Here is a 24,310-nt window from a genome sequence, read left to right as displayed (position 1 = left end):
CTTGAAGTTACAGAGAATCCACCATTTACACTAGTATAAACCTACGAGTGACCCGTGCCTCGTGCTGCAGAGGAAGGCGATCTTTGACAACTGTCATTAAAGGTAAATTCCTTCAATTCAGGCATTTTCTCTGTTTCACTCTGGCTTCCTGCTGTAGTTAAATCTCAAACACTCAGGGGCTTTTCCAGCTCAGCGGTGCCCCAGAATGTATTGCCCTTTCTCCGCTCACATCTTGGAGAAGTCCCAGAATGCATGAGATTTGAAGACACCTGCTGGTTCAGCAGAGCTGCTAGATCTACTAAAATACCAGGAAGAATAAGTAAAGGTAGGAGGCTCTTTGAGCAAACAAATCAAGTAGAGTGTAATAATTACCAAAATGTTTATGGGAAAACTGTTTCTGGTTCAGTTCAGTTCAATATTTTAGGCCAGTCCAGGGTTTTTTGTTTTTTTCCCCCCGTACAACTTGAAACCAAGAGATTAGGTCCCAATCTAGCTTCCATTAAACTGAATAGAAAAGCTTCCATTGACTTAAGTGGAATTTTGATTGGGGCGATAATAGTATTCAGAATAGGACTAGCAGACATTGATATGGCTAAAAGAACATGCATAGTTACATTATATAGGATAAAAAAATCATGATGAATAGAAACCTTTGTGCTTCAAGGTATACCTTAACCACTCATTGACGGTTGTTGGGAAGAAACATCCTGTATGAGCAGGTTAGTATATAATTGTCCATAATAGGTTTTTGCTCCTTCCTCCGAAGCCTCGTGTACTGGCTATTATTGGAGACAGGATATCAGAATGCATGGACACAGATTATGGCTTTATGCTGGTAGCCAATCTTCCTTCTCTATTATGCACATGATCATTTCACAAGTGAGCCGCAGAGACCATCAGCCAAGGGCCTGATCCTGCTAGGGCACCTGTGTGCCTTTAATCACCATTGGTGGTTATTATCTCATAAGAGGTGGCCAGCACCTTCGAGTTTTGAGCTTCATGTCTTAAAATTTCTAAATTAGAAAAGTTTATAATTCAGTTCCATAATGGCCTAATTTCTTATTTATGTATTTAATTGTGCTCACTATTTTGAATGGAAACTACTCCAGTTTAGTGATATTATTGAATCTCAGAAGGATTCTGTTGTATTTTTGAGAATATTCCTTTACTATGGTTTCTTTACTTTCTTTTATATGATAGTAGCCTCATTAGAAATTTTCAGAAGTAAACATCCAGAGCCACCTTAAAAAAGCAACATGAACGAAACTAAGAAACCAGCTGCAACTGAGAAATTCTGCTGTATTTCCAAGCTTAAGGTGATCTTTTAATTATTTTATTTACTTATACACACAGTTGTTGTAGCTGCTTGCCTCTAGGTTAAAAGTTATAAACCAATGGAATTGTAGGTACAAAGGTAGCAAGCATTGATTATTTTTAAAGCTCACAGTTAACCATAAAGTTCAAACATAGTTTATTTTAAAATGTTGTTTAATGTCCATCACCTTAAGCTCTGTGACGCACTGGAGGGAGCACTTGAAAGCTCCTTGTTAAAACTCCCCACCAAACTGAAGGAGGGACTGAGGGGATTTCCCTTCCTCTGCTATAGACACCCCATTTCTGGAAATGGCTAAAGGATTCTTGGCAAAGGTGACATGTCAGATATGGAGCCAAAAATACTTGCGATGAGCTAATATTTTGTTCTGAATATACTGAATTGTGCCAGTTTTTAAAAAAAAGAAGCTTAGAGGCTTCATTTTGTATTAATATTTCATAGTCACTGTTTGTTACTAGCGTTTCCTATGCTTGAAAATGATCGTTCAGTTACTGAAAAATATTATCATTTTTATTTCATGTTTACTAAATAATACCCCCAGATGTAAAGGCATCACTCAGCAAATGAGTGCATTTGTCTTGAGATCATCTCTTGTCAATTACTAAACATTACTTGAAAAAAGGACATATCATTATTTACCATTAATATTTTAAATTTACTAACGTTAGGCCAGATTGTGAACCCTGCTCACATGGGAGAGTAGATACTCACACAAGTAGTCCTCTCAAAGCCAATGGGACCGCTCCTGCGAGTAACTGATGACCCACATAAGTAAAGCAAAAGGCCTTTCAGGTCACTAACTTGGTTGGGGTTCTTTTTCCTTTGATGCATATGTTATTCAGTCCCACAGATGGCGCTCTTGCAACAGACATCTGCTCAATGGGGAAATTGCTGAGCACCTGTATTTTCTAAAAATGAACCTCAAACACATCCTTGGCTTTAGAACTCCATGTTAAGTAGTGTCTGGTGAAGAATGGGGATCCGAGGGTTCTGAAGGATGAACAGCAATGATAACACAGATGTATGTGAACAGATGGAAGATAAAATCCTGCTCTCCTTATTCACGCATGTAGTCCCACTGAAGTCAAACACTATGCACAAGTACAGCAGATAAAGTGTATGGAGTTGAATTTGTATTTAGTTCAAAACTCCAGGACTAAGTATTAGCTTTCACTGGAAACACAACATTGTTGGGGAAAGGAGCTATGAAGTATGCCTAAATAGCCATACTTTTGTTAATTTGTGCATGTATTCTTCTCTTCCTCTCCCAGGTATTTCTGCTGGCATCATCACTTGCATATCTAGCTAAAACTATGTCTGGGGCTTACATGAATAGCATGCTCACACAGATAGAGAGAAGATTTAATATTCCAGCCTCTCTGGTGGGCATTATTAATGGAAGCTTTGAAATTGGTAATCATCTATTTTAATATTCTTTGACAAAACAGTATTTTTCCACAGCTTGGGTGAGGGGCTGTTTCGGCTCTTCCTTTTTTTCATAAGTTTGTCTGGTTTTGCAGCCATTGTGTGACCTGTAGATGTGTCTGTGACCAGATCCTATAAACTATGACTCGTGTATTTAGGCCCATTGAAATCAATGGGACCATTTATGTGACAAAGGGAATGCAGATGCAAACTCTGATTCGACTAGCTCCTGGATCTGCTTAAGAGCTGCCAAAGAGCACCTGACTCTTATAGTTTGCCAATAGAATGTCCAGTTTAACACCAAAGATACTATTTAACATTTATATGGCACTGTTCATCAGCAGATCTCAAAATTCTTTACACGAGTAAGTATTTTTATCCTTGTTTTACAGGTGGGCAGATCTCAAAGGAGTAAAAAGCTGTAAAAACATACTTTTGTAATTAAAGTTTGGAGATTTGACTCTGAACAGACAGGGAGCAGATCCGTTGAGAAAGAAGGTGCTATTTTTTTGGTCACTTTTCAGAAAACAACTATATACACTTTAATGCTTAAGAGCAGGATTGTCCCCTGGAATTGTGGCACCCTCCTGATTCCTGTTTCTGGCTACCTGCCTCATAGATCATAGGGCTAGGGGAGTGTAGCCCCCATTGGGGCCAATACACCGTCTCCCATACCAGTGAGTGGGGAGTGAGAGAGCAGGGAGAAGGGACAGACAGACCCCTGCCTCCACACTGCAGTGGCTTCAGGCAGTGATGAGCTGCCAAATTTTTAACAACGGGTTCTCTCCTCCCTCCAAAATTTTAACAACGGGTTCCCTCCCTCCCCCCCCTCCGTGGGGGGGGGGTCGTGCCCCATCCAACCCCTCATGTTCCTTAACACACACACTCCGAGACCCCTGACCCATCCCCCCCTTCCCTGTCCCCTGACTGCCCCTTGCCGCCCCACCCAACCCCTCCTCTCATTCTCAATGGCCCCCCAGAACCCCTACCCCATACAACTACCCCTTCTCTCTGTCCCTGAGTGCCCCCACCACCTCATCCAACCCTGCTCTTTCCTGACTGCTCCCCGGGACCCTTGCCCCCATTCAATCCCCCTGTTCCCTGCCCTCTCACTGCCCTGACCCCTATCCACCCCCCCACAACCCACCCCCTCCCTGCCCCCTTACCACACTGCCTGGGGACCGGGTCCACTCTGCCAGGACCACGACCGGCGCCGTGGGGCCCGACTCCCCGGGCCGGGCCGGCACCGGGGCCCGACTCCCCGGGCCGGGCCAGCACCGGGGCCCGACTCCCCGGGCCGGGCCGATTCCCCGGGCCGGCCCGGCCCCGGGGCCCAACTCCCCGGGCCGGCCCTACTCCCCAGGCCGGCCCGGCACCGGGGCCCGACTCGCCGAGCCGCTTGGCCCGACTCCCCAGGCCGGGCCGGCACCGGGGCCCGACTCGCCGAGCCGCTCGGCCCGACTCCCCGGGCCGGGCTGGCACCGGGGCCCGGCCGCTCGGCCCGACTCCCCGGGCCGGGCCAGCACCGGGGCCCGGCCGCTCGGCCCGACTCCCCGGGCCGGGCCAGCACCGGGGCCCGGCCGCTCGGCCCGACTCCCCGGGCCGGGCCGGCACCGGGGCCCGACTCGCTGAGCCGCTCGGCCCGACTCCCCGGGCCGGGCCGACGCACCGGGGCCCGACTCGCTGAGCCGCTCGGCCCGACTCCCCAGGCCAGGCCGGCACCGGGGCCCGACTCGCCGAGCCGCTCGGCCCGACTCCCCGGGCCGGGCCGGCACCGGGGCCCGGCCGCTCGGCGGCATCCACGGGGCCCGACTCCCCGGGCCGGCGCTGGGCTGGAGGGAGCCGCGGTCTGGGACTGGGAGCTGCTGAGCCAGCCGCACCTCCCCTCCCGCTCCGCGCCCCAGCTTACCTGCTGGCTGCCTCCATGCTGCTTGTTCAGGCTTCCCGCGAACATCTGATTCGCGGGAAGCAGGGGAGGGGGAGGAGAAGGGGGCGGAGCAGGAGAGGAGTGGGCGGGAACTTTTGTTAAATTTAGCAGCCCTTAACAACTGGTTCTAAAATGGCTGCTAAATTTAACAACGGGTTCGCGCGAACCCGTGCGAACCCACTGCAGCTCACCCCTGGCTTCAGGCACCAGTGCTTCAAGTGTGTGCCTGGGGTGCAGCAAGCCGCAGGGGGCGCCTGCCGGTCCCTGCGAGGGCAGCAGTCAGGCAGCCTTCGGTGACTTGCCTGCGGGAGGTCCGTCGGTCCCGGATTCGGTGGCAATTCGGCAGCAGGTACGCCAAATCTGCGGGACCGGGGACCTCCCTCAGGTGCACCGCCAAAGGCTGCCTGACTGCCATGCTTGGGGGCGGCAAAAAAGCTAGAGCCACCCCTGCCTCCACAACAAGTATAGATTTACAGCAGATTATTTTGCCCCAGAGCAAGGAGGAATCCCTCTGAGTGTCACAATTTCCTCCCTCGTCTGTTTCTTGGGTAGTGCAGCTATGGGCCACCCATTACTCAGGGCAGCTTGTGTTCTGCAGCACCTAGATTCAATATGGTCTTTTAAAAGCTGGGATTCTAGATGTGTGGGGACAAAATGAGATCCAAAAAGAGTCTTAAAAAAAAAGAAAAGGCTCATACCTGTGATATTGTACGAAAAGCTCTCAGTTCTGCTATTACTGAGCCCAGTGAGGTCGATTAAGGCCAAACATAGGGCTCATGTGTGGCTTTGGCACAAGCCTCGAGCAAAGGGCACCAGGTAGCTGAGCTGCTACAGGAGCAGACCAGGAACTGGGCTTTGACTCTAAAAGGGTGTGCTTTACAGTGTAGGTCCTGATTACCCCTTGCTTCGGGAGGAAGGAATCTGCATTAGCCCCATAACTGGCACAGATTATTTCCCCTGGAATGCCGGCTCATTGATGCTGGCCGATGCAGTGGTGGGGGATGGAGCCAAGGATCCTTCCACTTCTCTCCCCTACCTGCCCACTCTGCAAGCAGTCCCATAAGGCAGCTCAGAATGAAGCCCTTGGAGGGAGGGACCTGTGAGGGACATACAAATCCACCCAGGATAGTCTTTTGACATTTCAAAATGTTTGTTTTCAATTGTTTTTCAGCTGAAATTAATAGCTCAATTAGACCCAAATTTTAAATAGTGCCAGTGCCCTGAAAAAGGCATTTTTGGCAAATTTTTATTTGCTGAATAAATTTCACCCAGCTCTAATTCACATGGATTTCTGTATTCATCTGTGTTGTCTCCGTTAACTTGTAATTTACATTTCTCTGAAACTGCACTGACGGCAGTAATTTAGTATGCAGGTGGTTGTTTTCTTCTTCTGACAGCCTCAGTTGATATTCTCCTCTTTAGTCATGATTTCTACTTTATTTAACATTCTATTATCAGAATATTTCCTAGTTGGCCTAACCCTTTACGCAAAAAATACAGACGTCATAGATGGAAAAGTCTTATTTAATCATCTAGCCAATCCCCTTGCTAGTACAGTAACACCCAAATAGGGTAACTTGGCATGTAAACGTGAAAATGAACCATGCTCTTCTTTCTGCAGGAAACTTGTTGGTGATAGCATTTGTGAGTTACTTTGGTGCAAAACTTCATAGACCAAGAATAATTGCTTTGGGGTGCACAGTTATGTCTTTTGCCTGTCTTTTGATATCACTGCCTCACTTTCTCATGGAACGGTGAGTATTTAGCTAATGGTGGACCAGATTGTGGTATCCTTACTCCCCTTGAGTAATACGTTATTCAGTAGGACCACTTGTGGAGTAAGGTACACTCAGCATGAATCAGGGTATCAGAATCTGGTCCTTTTTTTTCTTTTCTTTTCTTTTTTTTTTTTTTTTTGCAAGAGCTTCAAAAGTAAACAACTACCTCCTAAACACAGATTAATGGTTGGGAGATTCACATCTATACTGGGCAACCCATAGGTGCTGACTTTTATTTTTTCTCGAGGGTGCTCCACTCCTGCTCTGCCCCAAGGCCCCTCCCCCACCCTGCTCCCTCCCGAGACCCTGCCCTGCCTCTTCGCACCCCCACTCTGCCCCTCTCCTGAGGCTCCACCCTCACTCCGCCTCTTCCTGGCCCCTCTTTAACCCCTCCCCCAAGGCCCTGTTCGGTGCTTTCCGCCCTCCCCCAGCCACCAAACAGCTGTGGCAGATGGGTGCTGAGCACTGGAGCACCCATGGAGTCGGCGCCTATGGGGCAACCTATGTTCTTCCATTTTGTTTCATCTCCTGATCTGAATGGGGACCTGGCACCATGGATGATTACCTCCCTGCTCTGTAATGTCTCAGTATATGCAGCTCCAAGTTGCATTGCCTTTTATTACTACCATATTAGGATACCATAGTAGTATTGTTAGTATACCTTATTATATTTCCTTTGCCCTGAAGTCTCTTTCTCCTGTATCTCCTATGTTTGTAATGTCGCCTACAATGACCTCAAGTAATATCACACATGTACATCACTGACTTGTATCCCCCTCTACAAAATCCTTTTTCATGGCTTCATCTCCTCTGGCCTTGATTGATTCAACTCTTTCCTGCATGGATTTTCCAACTCCCAGCTCTCTGGCTGAAGCACATATAGAATATATAGGTTTCTATTATGGGGTTTCTTTCATTTTCATCTGAAATATCTGATACTGGGTTCTGTCAGAGACTGAATACTGGACTGGCTAGAGCACACATCTGATCCAGTATGACAGTTTCTTTATTCCAGAGATGACTTTTGGTTAATGAATGGAACATTCAATGAACTTTTGATGCAGTTTTGGTTCTTATTATATCTGCTCATTCCTTTTCTAAACAGCTTCAATACAAGAGAACAGCTTTATGAGCTGGATCTGATATATTCTCTCTTAATTTTACTTTGGCTCAAACAGCTATCAGTATGAAACTGCCCTTTCACCATTAGAGAATTCTTCATCAAGCATGTCCATGTGTCTCATAAATCAAAGCCAGTCCTCCACACATATGGAGAAACAACCAGCAGGTGCGTCTCTTTCTATGTCTAGCACTCCTTTTTTGTTTAATTACTTTTGTATGATTTGAGTAGGCGGGATGTGTTTCATTAATGCTTTTTCAAGGCCTCAAGGTTAGGTATAAAAGCTGCAGAGCTCAGGCAGTTTCCTCACCTTAGTCTTTTTCTTTAGGGTAGTGTAATAGTCTGTGGCCCTAGAGACATTCATGGCTCCACTTGCAGGTCTTACAGTGTTCACAGGAATGGGTGAGCCTCCTTTCATTGCCGGAGTGTGGGAAAAGCTAACAGAACACAGATTTTGGAAACACTCTCCAGGCTACCTCACATGCACAAGGCAGCATTGTGAGTGCTGGGAAAATGGGTAAGAGATATAAGAATCCCACCTTGTTGTATCAAGCAGTGGAGAAAAGGAGGAGTAGGAGCAGAGAGGAGAAATAGGATCTACTCCCTTTCAATAGATGGTATGTGTGATGGGGGAGAAACTAGGTGGTATAAACTAGGGTCTGTAGCTTATTTTATTGCTTGAAACGGGCAAGTACCTTGCCAGTGCTGTATTAATGTCAATTAATGATATTGTTATCAAATGGCACTGCAGAGACCAATGAAATACTCATGGTATAGCATCCTGCCACTAAGTTGTTATATTTTGGCCATGGTGTTCCATCAGTCTATGATAAGATTGTATCATGCTGATGTAATATTATTTTGCGAACTTTTCAATATGAAGAAAGGATGTCATTATTAGGTGGTTCTTTGTGGCTCAGTTTAATGAAGAACATGGCCTTCAAGCTCTTCATGGCTGTACATCACTGTTCTGGAACTTAAAGAAAAATTAAAATACTGCATGCTACTTAAATAATGTTTTCACCCCTCTACATGCTATATAACAACCACACTGTGTTACATATCACCTTTCATCTGAGGATTTAGAGAATTGTTTGCCTCATTTTATGAAGGTAGAATATGATACACAGAGAAGTTAAACAGTCTGCCTAGGTTATACAGCAAATCAGTATGCAAGTAAGGAATAAAACCCAGAAGTCCTGATTCCCAGTCCTTTGCTTTGGGCAAATTATTCTGGTCTCACTATGAACATTGTTAGATTTGCATCACTCTGTATGAACTTTCAGCCTGAGTTTTCAGTTTAAGTGATAGCACAAAATATTGGTTTTATACAACTGTAAACTGAAACTCCTGACAAGGTTGTTGAGGTTTGGGCTATCTCAGCCCTGTAGTCTCATGGTAGCCCTAATGGTGGCATCAGTTTTGGGAACCTTAAGTCAGGCCTCGAAAGGAAAAAAAGCTTTCAGGCGGGCTGGTAGAAAAATTTCAAGTGAAACATTTTCATATTGGAAAATGAGATTTTTTTAAAATCAATTTTCTGCAGGAAAAGATAATCTTCAGCAAATTTTTGATCAGGAATATTGAAAAAAAATGCTTCATTTCAGGGAGTTCAACCCAAAACAGTGAGCATAGCAAGCCACAGGGAGAGACCATGGGAGATGTTGTGTAGCCAGGTAGCAGTACCCATAGGAAAGAATCAGGAGAGAGGGAACCAGAACCAGTTTTGGTTTGGTTTGGAACTGTCAAAATGTTTCATTTTGATCAAAAATGTCAAAATATAATGCACCATTTCCACACTGAAATTTTCTACAACTTTTTTTATTTTAAGAAAAGTTTTGATATTTTGTACTCATTTAGGATGGAAACAAATGGTGAAATATCATTATGTTCCATGGGACAGAAATGCTGTTTTTCAATCATCTCTCACTTTTGGTTCACAAAAGTGTTTGTCTGTCATTTTAAGGATACACATCTATTCCATGAATTATCTAGAGGTCAAATTCTGCCAGGCCTTTATGCAGGTAAACAGCAATTTTGGAGGAGGAAAACATGGTGCAAGGACCTTCACTTAAAGGCCAGGCAGAATTGCAGAATCTTGTGCTCACAAGAATGCAGGCACCATTGTCTGCTACTGACCCCAAAGTGACAGTGGCCCAGTAGGGTGGACAGGAGGCAAAGTACTGGCCTAGGCAGTGGCCAACACTGCTGACTGACTGTGTTAAGGGAGTAAGTTGCACTCCATAAAGTGACGTAGCAGCAGGGTTCTCTGACTGGGTTACTGTGTATGACTCCTCATTTCCCCATTCTCGGGGCTGGGCCTATAAGGCGCTACCAAACCCTAAGTGGTTAGATGGCTTTTCATATTCATTTCTCTTTGTAGAAAATATTTCATTTCCAGGTGACATTAAAACCACTAATAAAGGTTTCTTGTTTTATTCACAGAGTGCGAACAAAAGTCTGGGTCCTTGATGTGGGTGTTTGTGTTGGTAGGAAACATAATACGGGGCATTGGTGAAACTCCCATCATGCCATTAGTCATTTCATATGTGGAGGATTTTTCCAAAGCAGAAAATTCACCTTTTTACATAGGTATATCTTCTAGAGCTCAGTCTTGTGTCATGTTGTGTGTGCTGGCTTACAAAAAAATCCCCCCCCCAACCCTTTTTGGCTTTTCAAGGTAAATAGTGCACCATTTTTTATTTATTTATTTACCTATAGTTAGAAGTGGGTGCACACTCCAGAAAATGTCATTCAACGATTTGTTCAAATGTTTAAATGAATTTGAATGTTCATCGATTGTATTTGCACCCATGTAGGCTGGGATCCTGCATTGAGAATCAACTTGGCAGACCCTTGAACATTGGTGGAGCCCTACTTAAATCAATGGAGCTCTGCCTGGGTTCAGGGATTTACCCTTGTGCCCTTAGCATTCACTTTCTGTAAATATTCTAGTGAAAAAGTTACTTGGTTGGTATATTTGACTAAACAAAAACCAGAGGGCTTGATCCAAAGCCCATTAAAATCAATGGAAAGACTCAGGCCCATGAAGCAAATATTGATGAACAGGGACAGAAGTGAAGTTCAGATTTATAAGCAAGCAGACCTGATATTAAGAGTCAACCAGAGAACAAAATATGCTAGGGCGCCTAGAGAATCATAGAAGTGTAGGACTGTCAGGGACCTCAATAAGTCATCTAGGTCCAGTCCCCTGCACATCAGGCAGGACTAAGCAATAACTAGACCTCTTCTGACAGGTGTTTGTCTAACTTGTTCTTAATAACCTCCAATGATGAAGACTCCACAACTTCCCTAGGAAATTTGTTCCAGTGCTTAACTACCCTGACAGTTAGGAAGTTTTTCCTAATGTCGAATCTAAACCTTCCTTGCTGCAATTTAAACCCATTGCTTCTCATCCTTTCCTCAGAGGTTAATGAGAAGAATTTCTTACTTTCCTCCTACCTTTTACGTATTTAAAAACGTTCCCCCTCAGTCATTTCTTCTCCAGAATAAACAAACCCAGTTTTTTCAATCTTTCCTTGTATGTCAGGTTTTCTAGATCTTCCATCATTATTGTTGCTCTTCTCTGGACTTTCTCCAATTTGTTCACATCTTTCCTGAAATGTGGCGCCCAGAACTGGGCACAATACTACAGCTGAGGCCTTAGCGTGGAGTAGAGTAGAAGCAAGTCAGCGACAGAGCTGGGAAGAGAACCCAGGAGTTCTGACTCAAAGTCCACTGCGTTAACCACTCCCTTCCTATGTGCCCAATCAATTGAACTAGGCTAAAAGCAAAACTATTTTCCATGAAAATAACTCTCTATGGTTTCTAATTTTGTGTATTTTTCCCCTTTCCCCAATTTTAGGGTGCCTACAGGTAGCAACTGTGATAGGTCCTTTTCTTGGTTTCATGTTGGGATCATATTGTGCACAGCTATATGTGGATGTGGGATTCACAGATATAGGTAATGAACGAATATATATAAATAAAATCTGTATGTATTAATCAACAAGGATGATTTGTGTATATATCAGCATCAACTGCCCTTGTGGTTTTATGCCAGTTTGCTAGTAATAGTTTTCTGATGGGATATCATACGTTGTTCAGTTCAACAAAATCACCTGAATTCAAACATGAGTGAAAGAATCTGTCAGACATATAATTTGCTAAATTATTCTGTAATCTGAGATAGTTTAACAGTGAAGAAAAATGTATTCAATATAAAACACCCAGATTTGATAGATAAATTATTTGCATAAGAGAGAGATATTGGTGACTTCCACAAGCCTCATTCAAAGAGATACTTTGAATCTTTCAAACAGTTTTATTTTATCTTAAATATGAGAAGTAACCAGCACAACCAATGACCACAGGGAAAGATAACTCAGAGTTAATCAGATGTGTGTCCATTTATTTTTAGAAGAGGTGACTATAACACTTACTGATGCCCGTTGGGTTGGAGCATGGTGGCTGGGCATTCTGATTTGTGGATCAGTAAATCTGCTCGCTGGAATACCTTTTTGTTTTCTGCCCAAATCCCTTCCAAAGGAGGGACAAGCAAACGAGACTGAGTTATTAAATATGAGAAATGCATCACTGCTACAAGAGAGAGGTGCCAGACGGAAAATGCGTGAAATCACTAAAGGTAAGTTAAGCTAACTATCTCCTGAATGTACCATTGTCGATATATGGTAGAACACATTAAAACCAGCGCCATGCTAGGTAAGTCTTTCTTTTCTCTATATGACTGGACTCTGTGTTTTATAACTAAAGATGGTACCAAGCTGCACCATTCACACTGTGATTTTAAACTCTCCAAAGTATAAGGGTATTGGATCTGGGATTTTGGATTGGCCCCTTATAGAGATAAACGCCTACTGTGAATTTGAGATCCAGTTCACCTCCCCACTTCTCCTAAATTTCAGGGGTATTTGGATCTGGAGTTTTGCTTCCAGCCAACCACTAGTTATAACTAGAGCTGGGTAAGACTACTGAACACTGACAAAGTTTAGACAATGAAACTGAAAAAATCATAGGAAGTTGCAAGTCTTAGAGGGTGAAATCCTCCCCCCTCCCCACTTCCCCAGGCAGAGAACCAGTGCAAGGCCTGCGCGCCACTTAAGTCCCAATTAAATCCTCAAAACAGGACCTACAAGGCACTTAAGTGGTTCATAGGCCTCTCAAAACAGGTGGATTTTATTCAGAAAGATTTAGCAATTTTTTTTCCCTTTTGCACGGATAGAGATAACAAGCTTTATATTTGCAAATTTCCAGGTTTTCTATATGTGCTATACCTTGTTTTTTCTTTTAATTTCTGTGTGTCTTCCAGCTCTTCATATTGGCCCTTTAGGAACATAAATAAATAAAATTCAATATAGGAGAAGATTGTCAGAAGCGGCTAGTGGTAGTGGATGTCCCAACAGAGACATTTTAACAGGCCCTAATTTTTAGAAAGGGCTGAGCACATGCCCTCTGAAAATCTTATCCCTTGAAGGTGTCTCAAGATGGGTGCCACTTCACAGTCAATGTACCCCAAATCATTAGTTACTTTTGAAAACCTATATTAAATCTTCACTCTGTTAAATACAAGGTCATTTCGTTTCATTCATGTAGTCCAAAAATCAACAGCCAGTTTTCCTTCCATGAAGTAATCTTTTGACAAAAAAAGGTGCCCATTCCATAGCTCAGAATTTCTAGTCCTGTAGTGTTATTTGAGAGCACTTTTCTTTCTATCATCATTCATAGGAGCAGCACTTTTTATTATATTTATGTGGAAGTTCCACTGACCCTAAAAATCCCTAATTAAAAAGTGTCTTGGTTTCAAGTGAAAAATCCACTTTGTGTAGTTCAACTTAACACTCCCATCCCTTCCCCAGAATGTTTTGATCCTAGACCATGTGGCATCTACAAACAAGGCAGCCTGCTCGTAGCATTTCAGCCATTAGAGCCATTTGATTTTTATATTATAAACCAGGGGTCTCAAACTCAAATGACCCCGAGGGCCGCATGAGGACTAGTGCATTGGCCCGAGGGCCGCATCACTGACACGCCCCCTTGCTGCCCCTGGCCCCACCCCCAATCCTCCCCTTGCATGAGGCCCCGCCCCTGCCCTGTCTCTTCTCCACCTCCTCCTCTAAGCGCGCGGCTCCCCGCTCCTCCCCCCTCCCTCCTGGAAAGTGCTAAGCGCCACCAACAGCTTTTTCAATGCACTCTTCCAATCCTTGAAATATGTCACGTCCCGTTGTGATACCCTTCAGTGGCATTAAGTCTAGCAATTCTTCAGTTATATTCAAATTGCAGTCCACACCTCTAATGAACACTGCACACTGTGTGGTATCTGATACATCTGTACTCTCATCAAGAGCAATTGAAAATACTTCAAAGTCTTTTGCCATTTGAATCAATTGTTTTTGCACATTATCAGCTAAATCCGTTATCCTGCAGGCAACTGTATTTGCAGACAAGCTTATGCCTTCAAAAACTTTCTTCCTATCAGGACATAAAATTTCACTGGCCTTCATAAGACATTCTTTTATGAATAAGCCTTCTGTAAAAGGTCGCGATGATTTAGCTATCATTTAGCTTATCACAAAACTTGCTCTTACTGAAACTTCGCTAGACTTGTTAATCCCTGAAAATAAATTTCTTTGCTTGGCAAATGCTGCTTTAAATTGCTGAACTTTTTCCTCTCGGATTTTTCCGGTGAATGCATCATATTTTTCACGGTGCATCATGTCATAGTGCCGACGCACGTTATACTCCTTGGGAACAGCAATCGTTTGCTGACAAATAAGGCATTGAATTTTATCTTTTACCTCTGTGAAAAAATATAAATTCTCCCATTTGTCTTGGAAAACTCTCTTTTCTTCCATGAGTGTTCTTTTTTTTGACGAAGTCATTTCCAAGCAGTTTTAATAAATATATACACTCAGTAATGCACCTCACTCAAAGGACAAAACACGCACTTAGATTTACTGCCTAAGGCTCTGGGAGGGAGTTTGGGTGTGGGAGGGGGTCTGGAGTGCAGGCTCTGTGCTCGGTGCAGGCTCCAGGCTGCGGCTGGGGGTGGGGGTGCAGGCTTTGGGACGGTGTTTGGGGATAGGAGGGGGTGCAGGGGTGAGGGCTGTGGGGCTGAGGGTGAGGGGTTTGAGGCATTGGAGAGGCTCGGGGCATTGGAGAGTCTCAGGACTAGGGGAAGGGCAGCCTGCCCTGGCCCTAGTGCAGGGGGGCGCTAGGACCCTGCGGCAGCAGGTGATGCCGGAAGCCGGCATAGCGGAGGAGGAGTGGAGTCAGCGTGAGCTCCCGGGCAGGCTACCGGGCGGTGAGGGGGCAGCAAGTGGGGGCTGGTAGACACTGGGGGGAGGCGCGTGGGGGCGTCAGGTGGGGCTAGGGGAGAGACCCGGCCCCAAACATTGGGGAGCAGCACGTGGGGAGCTTAGGCACAGAAAATAACTCGGGGAGAGGGGCGGGGGTGAGGGGAGTTTGGCGGCGACAGGAAGTAACTGGGGGAGCTCCGCGGGCCGCAGGGAAGAGCTCCGAGGGCCGCATGCAGCCTGCGGGCCGCATGTTTGAGACCCCTGTTATAAACTAAACAATATTGTGGGACTGATATATTAGCTCTCATTTACTGAGATACTAGTCCTCCCTCCCTTGAAGGACACATTTCAATGAAAAGCAGTGCCCATTTTCGATAAATTGTGATCATTGTGTTATAAAAGTTTGAGTTTGTTTTGCAAAGTTTCTTGACAGTAGATCAGCACACTAGCTAGTGCAAAAAATTAAACAGAGGATTTTTTTTTTTTATGGTTTAGGTTCTGATTCGCAAGCATAACTCCCAAAGAAACCCAGTCCCACTAATATCAATGGGAGACTGAATGAGAACTCAGGATCAAGTCCTTAGAAGTGTGGTGGAGGAGCCAGTGGTTAGATCCTAGGTAACCATTATGAGACTAGCAGTGCAGCATTTCAGGAATGCAAAATCTGAAAGAATGATGAGATCTAGTTAGCATGGTGCAGTGGGAAGAAGCATTAATATCCATGTGTATTTAATATATGCGGGGCATGCTTAAAGAAGTCATAATTAAAAATGAAATGCATATGAATTCCACCATGAAAGAAAAATGCACGGAACCAAGAATGCCTGCATGAAAGGAATGAGGACAATAAAAGATCCTGTATTGGAAATGGAGGGGAGGGGAAGGCTCAAACAAGGAGAGAGCCAGTGAAGGTTTTTGTTTAAAAGATGAGGGCAGGAAACCAAACCCGAAACGAGTTAATGCTACCCAAATGGTTTATTAGCAACCGGAAGGGCTTATACAAATACATCATGGGAAAAAAAAGAGAGAGAGAGAAAAAAAGAGAAGCACTCAGTTGTGCTTTACAGGCAGTTCCTTGCATTGGGATTGGGGTGTGTTGGAGTAGGAGAGGGACATCCTGGGCTAACAAAAGACCTTCCAGGGGACCATTCCAGATGGTATTAGTTACAATAGGTCTGTGGCCTCTGACCAAACCCAGGTTTGAACTGGATCCAATTTAGGGCCACCTCTGCTTCCCTCCTTCCTCAGCCACAATGAGCAATGTCATCTTGCAAAGCTGCAAAATAACGTGTTACATTCTTTCATTCCAGATTTCATCCCATTCCTCAGGAGTCTGTTTCACAACCCAGTTTATATGTTGTTTATATGCATAACTGTGATGCAGTTCAGTGCTTTCATTGGTATGATAACCTTCATGCCAAAATATTTGGAACAACAGTATGGGAAATCTGCATCACAGGCCATCTTTTTAATAGGTACACTCCCATTATATCTCGTTTTTGCCTACCAGCTGGTGATTCTGCTGAGGGCTTTATATGATAAATATTTGCACAACAAGAAAAGCTTTATTTGCTTGTGTCTTCATAGCTGTTTACAACTTACCAGTTATATGCATTGGATATTTTCTTGGAGGCTTTCTAATGAAGAAATTCAAGATAAGTACCATTCAAGCTGCCAACATAGCCTTTTGGATCTCTTTAACTGAATACCTAATCTACTTTGCTGCTTATTTCACGGTCTGCGACAATTCTCCAGTTGCCGGTCTAACAGTCTCCTATGAAGGGTATGTTCTTTAAATCACAATACTGAAATGATCCATCATCCCCTTGTAATAAAACAAATTTCCTAGTTAGAAATGGGCCAAGGAGTCCACAGTTTGGTTTTGCAAAAACAAAACCAGGAACACTTCAGATTCAGGTTCTAATTTATCCAAACCATCCATGTCCAAGAAGGCAAAGGCAGTGAGTTTCTCTCTCCCTCCTCTGCTCATCCTCCCACCCTTTATCTAAAACTATAGTGTTAAGAAGTTAGTTAACACGGTGGGTTAAGTCCACTGAGTACTCTCCTTGGAAGATGACCTACACTAGGTCTCAAACAAAAGTGAGAGTGTAGTGGAAGAGGTGAAAGGGCTGTAGGGCTGTGAACTGTGTTCATGTGTTCTGAACATTTAAAATAGCCTGTTTGCTACCAGTTTTCTAAAGCTTCCATGCAACAATACATAAACAAAAATGCACATATAATTGCATGTCCCACTTGCACGTGTGACTAATACAATTGTACATTCAAGTCAGATATTTGCTGATGTAAGTGGCCAGTTATGTGTCTGGCTGACCATTCACATATGCAATCGCAATAACATAGAGGGACCTACAGGAGCTTGTTATTTAAATATTATTTTCATGTTGATAACATGGAATGTTTTATCTGCAGTTTCTTGATTTGAAGGTTGCCACTAATCTGTAGGTGTGTGCCTGTGTGTATACAAACCTATACTTACATACACACACACACACACACACACAGGCACACACACACACACGAGTAGACGATATTAGCACCGCAGGCTATGAAAGTCATGTTGTACAGCAGTCATAGTATATCTCTGTGGACTGTACAATGTCTTGAGCCAAAAAAATTACACAGAAGAAATACTAAACCCTAAGGTTTAGTATGAATGTTTTATGTAAGAAGTGCAGGGCTAAGTCCTGGAAAAGCTCCTGACCTACTGAGAGGGTTTATATAGTCAATGATAAGAAGCTTCTATTGGGGGGTTGTTTTAGGTGGTGGTTGTGATGGTTGTTTTTTAACTCTTGAATTGTTTGTTCACCTTTTAAATATATTTCAGAATAGAACAGGTCTCATACATGGAAATAACCCTACTTGATGACTGCAACAGGGATTGTGATTGCTCAATTAAAGTGTGGGACCCTGTTTGTGGGGAGAACGGAATAACGTATGTTTCACCTTGTCTTGCTGGTTGTAGAGCTTCAGATGGAACAAGAAAATATACAGTAAGGCATACCAGCTCAAATTATGAAATCTAGATAGCACGGTGCAGTGGATATATACATATACATTTGACTAGGACTTTATAGAGTGATAATTAGAGATGGGCAAAGAGGTTTGGATACAATAAGGACTGACCTGACCCTTTGCCCCAAATTCAAACTGAATCTGAAAATTTGAAGCTTGAAAAAGTTCAATTAAGTTTAAAGAAAACAGAAGATTGAACAAGCCTCTTCACTTTTATGGAATAGACAGAAGTGGAAATACCAAAATACATTCGAGAAGTTATGCCTGTGGTATTTTCCACTTGTTTAAAACCTGGAAGTGCCAGTGTTTAAAATGGTCTAAAAAAGTTGGGGATCTATCACAATCTGGAAGCAGCAGCTTTGGTAAGATAGTGCTTAAAGTGCCCCCCTCATCAACCAAGTGCAATTTTAAATGGAGGGGCGGGGTGTCAGGTCTTTGACCCTTGCGCCCCCTTCTCCCCTCCACCTTTTTAAACACTGGGAAGCACTAGAAATCTCACAACAATAATACAATTCTAAAGCAGGGCTATAATGATGTCTAACAGGATGGCTAACATACAAACAAAAACCTTGTGGAGAGGTTATCGTCTTAATATGGTAAGAATTTTCCATAAGGATTTAGTTATAAATTCTTCTATGCTAGGTAGAACATGACTGAGAATGAAAACTGCAATACAACAAAATAACAAACAGACCAAAGAAGAGTTTAGAAAGTCTGAGAACCAATAAAAACATTTTAAATGACTACGAGATCACACAGAGGGACAGATTTTGATGCCTTACTCATGTTCATTATTCTCTTGCTCTGTGAATTGACTTCATTGGCACCTCACATGGTGTAAGATACTACTCAGTGTAAGGGTATTGTAGTCCTGGCCTAAATGATTAAAACCATCTTTTGACAGGTATTTGAAAATTGCACCTGTGTTGCAGCTTCTGGATTTTCATCTGGAAATGTCTCTGCGGTTCTGGGCCAGTGTGACAAAGAAGCAAACTGTGACATGATGCTTCAGTACTTTTTAATATTATCCATAGTCTGCAGCTTCATTTATTCCTTAGGAGCCATGCCTGGCTATATGGTTTTAATAAGGTACAGTAGAACACACTTACTGTAAGCACCCTACTAGAAATTTTATACTGAGGTCATGAGTCCCTATGAGTTGGTGGAGGTTCTCTGTCTTCTTATGCTGATTGGTAGGGCTTCTATTTCAGGATAAGCCTTCTCAACTTTGGAAGGTGATTTTGCTTTTGCCCAGATTAATTGGAGCTCATTGAGTCAGTTTACTGAGACACCTTAGCAAAGTGCATAATAACTATGAATTTACTGATTACATCTGCTCAGCATACATATAAACACAGCCCTGATTTAACTCCCAAAGTCTGGTCCCATCTTGCGATGGGCTCATTGCAAAACAGTGGATGGTAATGTGAGGGCAGCCTTTCCTCTGGTCGTTCAAAAGTCTTGGTCAAGGATCTCGAAAAGACCTCCTCTTTCATGAGAGCCACTTAATCAAGATAATGGACCCCTGTAATTAATGGCCAAGGTAGTTGGATTGATGCAGAATTTGACTGACAAACCAATGGCAACTTTGTTTCACGTTTATATTGCCAACGTTGTTAAATATACAATGCAATTCTCGCTTAGGTCTCTAAAGCCTGAAGAAAAGTCATTTGGTGTGGGTATCCATACACTTGCTTCAAGAGTATTTGGTAAGAAATGTTTTAAACCATGCTGTGAGTGCAAACAAGGACAAATGCAGAGGTTGTATTCACAATATGCATCTCCACTTATCTGAAAAAAAGTCTCTGAACTGCTGGTACAGGGGGCATGGCCAGGCAAACATGAGCTTTGTTTTAGAGCCAGAGGCATCTGGGTGCAAATTAGAGCAACTTTCAGTCTGGGCTAATTTATGCCAGGGACTTGACCAGCCTCCATCTTAAAGCCACCTTGTGCCATTTTCCTCCTGCCGAATGTTCACTGAGTATAGTTCAGCTGGAAGAGAACATCTCTCCCAAGGTATCTTAAATATTTCTGTTTGATGAGTGTGGGCAAATGTTGACTTTGAATGGCAACTACAGTATGTATGTTCTTAAACTACAGTGTGTATAAAGTGCTAAACAGGCATCAAGAAAGAAACTACTTAGGTGGGAATAAGAGAAGGAGGCTAAGGAAAGAGAAGCTTGTATGAACTATAAAGAAGGGGGCTGATGTAGGAAGAGGAAGGAACTGTGATCCTATATTTATTCCATTAATCAGCAGAAAAGTGTGCTGCTTACAAAAACATTGAAAAATGTCTTAATTATCCTCACGGTCACACCTTTCCCTTCTAGCTGGAATTCCATCTCCCATTTATTTTGGAGCTTTGATAGACTCAACATGTTTGAAATGGGGAACTCTGAGTTGTGGTGGTGAAGGAGCATGTAGGATGTATGATACTGTCACATACAGGTACAGTTTCTTTTGCACACCTATCTATATCTATTCCTCTATACTGTGTTCATCACTATAGTATCTGTTCTATTGATCTTCCTCTAGTTTACAAACCACAAAATTGGATTATAGATTTGGCCATAAACATTCTTCATTATCAACCTAGTTCCCTGTTAAGGTTACCTTTGCCAAGTATTCTGTTTCCATAACAGCTTCTGAACAAAAGTTTCTTGTTATTGCATCATGCCCGAATATAACCCCTTTCATCACAAAGAATCCTAAAATGCTTTATTATGGTGCAAGTATTATTATTTATTATTATTATTATTTTATTATTGTGTTTATTTATTTATTTGTATTACCATAGTGCCAATAGGCCCTAGTGATGGACTAGGACTCCATTGTGTTAGGCGCTGTACAAACACCTAACAAAAAGATAGGCCTTACCCCACGGGGCTTCTACCTCTGAAATGCAGCTGCTGCTGTTGGGAAAAGTGGAAGCTGTTTAACAGGTGACAGCAGCATTGCATAACATCTTTGAATAGGAAGTGAAGGACACGGTCTCCAAATGGAATCTCAGGAGCAGTTCAGGTAGAGAGAATGTAGTTTTTCCAAGTTGGAATTTGTCTAGGATACCATGGCTATAGCCCTCTGTAGTCCTAGAAGAAATGCTGTGAGATCTTTAAAGACCACACGTATTCAGCTCCTCATTTATGTCTCATTGAAAAAATGGCTCCATTCAGCAGGCCACTATCCACTAGACCTCTGTTAGAATATTGGTTAAATATAGGCTCAGAAGTAAGAATGCCACCTCCTAAATAACCTAGGCCAGGGGTAGGCAACCTATGGCAAGGGTGCCGAAGGCGGCACGCAAGCTGATTTTCAGTGGCACTCACACTGCCCGGGTCCTGGCCACCGGGCCTGGGGGCTCTGCATTTTAATTTAATTTTAAATAAAGCTTCTTAAACATTTTACTTTACTTTTACTTATTTACTTTACATACAACAATAGTTTAGTTATATATTGTAGACTTATAGAAAGAAACCTTCTAAAAATGTTAAAATGTATGACTGGCACGCAAAACCTTAAATTAGAGTGAATAAATGAAGACTCGGCACAGCACTTCTGAAAGGTTGCCGACCCCTGACCTAAGCGTTACCTCATCCATGTACTGATCGTGTACATTGAGATCCAAAAGAATCACAGCTCAAGCCATTAGCATACTTTCAGAGTGGCGAGGTTTTACAGTGACAAGAACAAAGAGCTATGCTCTAATGCTGCAAGCAGACGTGTTTTTAATGAATCACACCTTTTATTCCAGATGGTACTACCTGGGACTGCCAGCGATATTACGTGGAGTGTCCTACATCCCATGTGTGCTAATTCTCGTCATTTTAAAGAAACAACTTAAATCTTCTGACGGAAAGACCTTAAATAGATCCCCAATGGCAATGGAGAACATAGTAGAGCAAAATGGCTGAACAGAGAAGCATTCAAGCTCAGACTTTTGCAGGGCACATCATGAGACAGCCTCAGAGTGTAAACTTGAACATATCTTTACTAATGATTGGTGACTGAAACTAGTGAACACTTGGACTGAGACTAATATAATTACACATAGATAGTTCTCAGTTCCCTTCTTAAAAATATCATATAGAAGACAGTAGACAGGAAAAAAGTGTGTGAATGGTATAAAAGAACTGAAACTCTCAATATTATAATAACATAGGAAATGTCAGAGGCTAGTGATCTGAGGATAGTACTGTGAATCAAAAATAGCTTAGGTGAAATCCTGCCTCCATTGAAGTAGTGGAACTTTTGCCATGGAGTTCAATAGGGCCAGGATTTCATCCTTGAATTCTACATCCAATTCCGTCACAACCTCACTTTGTGATCTTAGGCAAGTCATTTAACTCTCTGTGCCTCATTTTCCCAAGATGCAGGTAATATTTATCCTGTTGTGAGGTGTCACAGCCATGGTCAAGTTCCCCTTGCTGGACACTCACAGCTTGCTGGTTTTGGATGCCAGCACTGGACCTGTGTACTTCTGGCTTGCTGAGTTCAAGCAGAATCCAGGCAATGCCTCTGGTTTTGGGTCTCTAGGTAGACGCTCAGAGTACAGATCCTGCATTTAGCACTCATTTCTGAGAGCTGGGACTTTGCAGCCAACTGCTTAGGTCTTGAGACTAATGCCAGCTCCCCATAGGCGGCAGGTTTGTATAATTTTTGGTGGGGCCCAAAATGGTGGTGCCCCCCCGCTCCCGCCCTGTAAGCCGATATAAAATGAAGCTATAACGTGTCAGTGCCACAAGATTACAAGGGTCAATTAAAAGTGGAAAGTCAGAAGCAGCACTTGCCTACTTCAATATACAGTATTATATTTTGTTGCACCTGTTGTGATGAAGTGGGAATGTTAATATTTTCTCTGAATACTGTGTGGGTGCCTCAGTTTCCCCTGCAAGATGCCAACTGAAGGTGTTGGGGACAAAGAGATCAGGTGGCCTCCTTGTCCGGAAGAGACACAGAGGCCAGAGGAGGGAGTGTCAGTTTGGAGCTGGCTGGGGAAATGGGGAGAGACCCAGAACTTGGTTCTGGGCTCCCCACCCCCTAAGATAGACCTGACAGAGGGGTTCTGTTTTCTGTACTTACAAGCTCTGTTTAAACTGTGTTCCCATCATCTCATAGACTCATAGACTTTAAGGTCAGAAGGGACCATTATGATCATCTAGTCTGACTTCCTGCACAATACAGCCCACAGAATCTCACCCACCCACTCCTGTAACAAACCTCTAACCTATGTCTTAGTTATTGAAGTCCTCAAATCGTGGTTTAAGGACCTCAAGGTGCAGAGAATCCTCCAGCAAGTGACCAGTGCCCCACGCTGCAGAGGAAGGCAACAAACCTCCAGGACCTCTGCCAATCTGCCCTGGAAGAAAATTCCTTCCCGACCCCAAATATGGTGATCAGTTAAACCCTGAGCATGTGGGCAAGACTCACCAGCCAGCACCCAGGAAAGAATTCTCTGTAGTAACTCAGATCTCATCCCAGACCATTGGGCATATTTACCTGCAAACCTTCTGTTTTACTGTCTGGCTGAGAGTCACATCTGACTGCGGAGTTGGGGTGCAGGGACCTCTGGTTGCCCCAGGACCCGCCTGGGCAGACTCGCTGTGGAAAGTGCATGATGTGGAAGGGCAAGCTGAATGCTCTGAGGTCAGACCCAGGAAGGTGTAAGCTTCTTGCCCTGGAAACAGTATGCTCCGAGAGAGGAGGCTCCCCCAGAGTCCTGACTGGCTTTGTATGGAGTAGTTCCAAAGCATCACAGCATCCCCTTCCACACCATGCACTTCCCAGAAGTCCGCACAGGCACTGACACTCCCTCCTCTGGTCTTTGTCTCTTTTCCAGGCATTAGGAGGCCACCCGATCTCTCTGTTTTCCAACACCTTCAGTTGGCACCTTGCAGGGGAAACTGATTTGGGAGAAATGAAGTAAAAGCTGCCCAAACGGAGCTTGAATTTTGAGGTGTTCAAATCTGGAAGGCAGGTGCTGGGGGTGGGAGAGGGCTGTGGGCTCCATGGGGGAGCATGGCAGCAACTGTCTGGAGCTGCATGGAGCCAGACACGCTGGTCTGAGTGGCACAGTAAGCAGTTTGGGGGTTGGAGAAGGGGTAGGGGGTTCCGGGGGGCAGTCAAGGGACAAGGAGCAGGGAGGGTTGGATGGGGCAGAGGTTCGGAGGGGCAGTCAGGGGACAGGCAGCAATTGGATAGGCATGGGAGTCCAGGAGGTTTATCAAGGGACAGGTAGGAGGGTCCTGGGGGGAAGTTGGGTGGGGTCTCAGGAGGGGGCAGTTGGGGACAAGGAGAAGGGAGGCTTAGATAGGGGCTGGGGTCCCAAGGGGCAGTTAGGGGCAGGGGTCTCAGGAGGGGGTAATCGGGGGACAAGGACCAGTG

General features: G+C 43.9%; 1 protein-coding gene across 7 annotated transcripts; it reads left to right on the top strand.

Annotated features, from left to right (window-relative positions):
* On the top strand, positions 1–22,685 carry SLCO1A2 (solute carrier organic anion transporter family member 1A2). Of its 7 annotated transcripts, none has more exons than XM_045002105.1 (16): positions 32–102; positions 177–325; positions 1,201–1,316; positions 2,605–2,746; positions 6,307–6,439; positions 7,642–7,751; positions 10,026–10,172; positions 11,446–11,544; positions 12,001–12,225; positions 16,207–16,371; positions 16,484–16,679; positions 17,742–17,907; positions 18,834–19,018; positions 19,574–19,638; positions 20,260–20,377; positions 21,681–22,685. In XM_045002105.1, exons 3-16 carry the CDS (start codon positions 1,257–1,259, stop codon positions 21,838–21,840), a joined length of 1,971 nt encoding a protein of 656 aa, XP_044858040.1. In that variant the 5' UTR covers positions 32–102; positions 177–325; positions 1,201–1,256; the 3' UTR covers positions 21,841–22,685. The 7 variants fall into 7 exon arrangements, with proteins under 7 accessions (XP_044858038.1, XP_044858043.1, XP_044858040.1 ...); XM_045002106.1 differs by having other exon boundaries at positions 53–102; positions 189–325; XM_045002103.1 differs by lacking the exon at positions 177–325 and having other exon boundaries at positions 1–102.
* The last annotated feature ends 1,625 nt before the right edge of the window (positions 22,686–24,310 follow it).

This window comes from Mauremys mutica, chromosome 1 (assembly GCF_020497125.1).
Source record: "Mauremys mutica isolate MM-2020 ecotype Southern chromosome 1, ASM2049712v1, whole genome shotgun sequence".
Taxonomy (NCBI): Eukaryota; Metazoa; Chordata; order Testudines; family Geoemydidae; genus Mauremys; species Mauremys mutica.
The sequence above is the reverse complement of the archived record's forward strand: the minus strand, read 5'-3'. Positions and strand labels throughout refer to the sequence as shown.

Coding starts and splice junctions, on each gene's coding strand:
- SLCO1A2 (XM_045002103.1), top strand. CDS start 1,257: ATGAACGAAACTAAGAAACCAGCTGCAACTGAGAAATTCTGCTGTATT. Junction 1,317..2,604: donor GCTGTATTTCCAAGCTTAAG/GTGATCTTTTAA, acceptor TTCCTCTCCCAG/GTATTTCTGCTGGCATCATC. Junction 20,378..21,680: donor TATGATACTGTCACATACAG/GTACAGTTTCTT, acceptor CTTTTATTCCAG/ATGGTACTACCTGGGACTGC.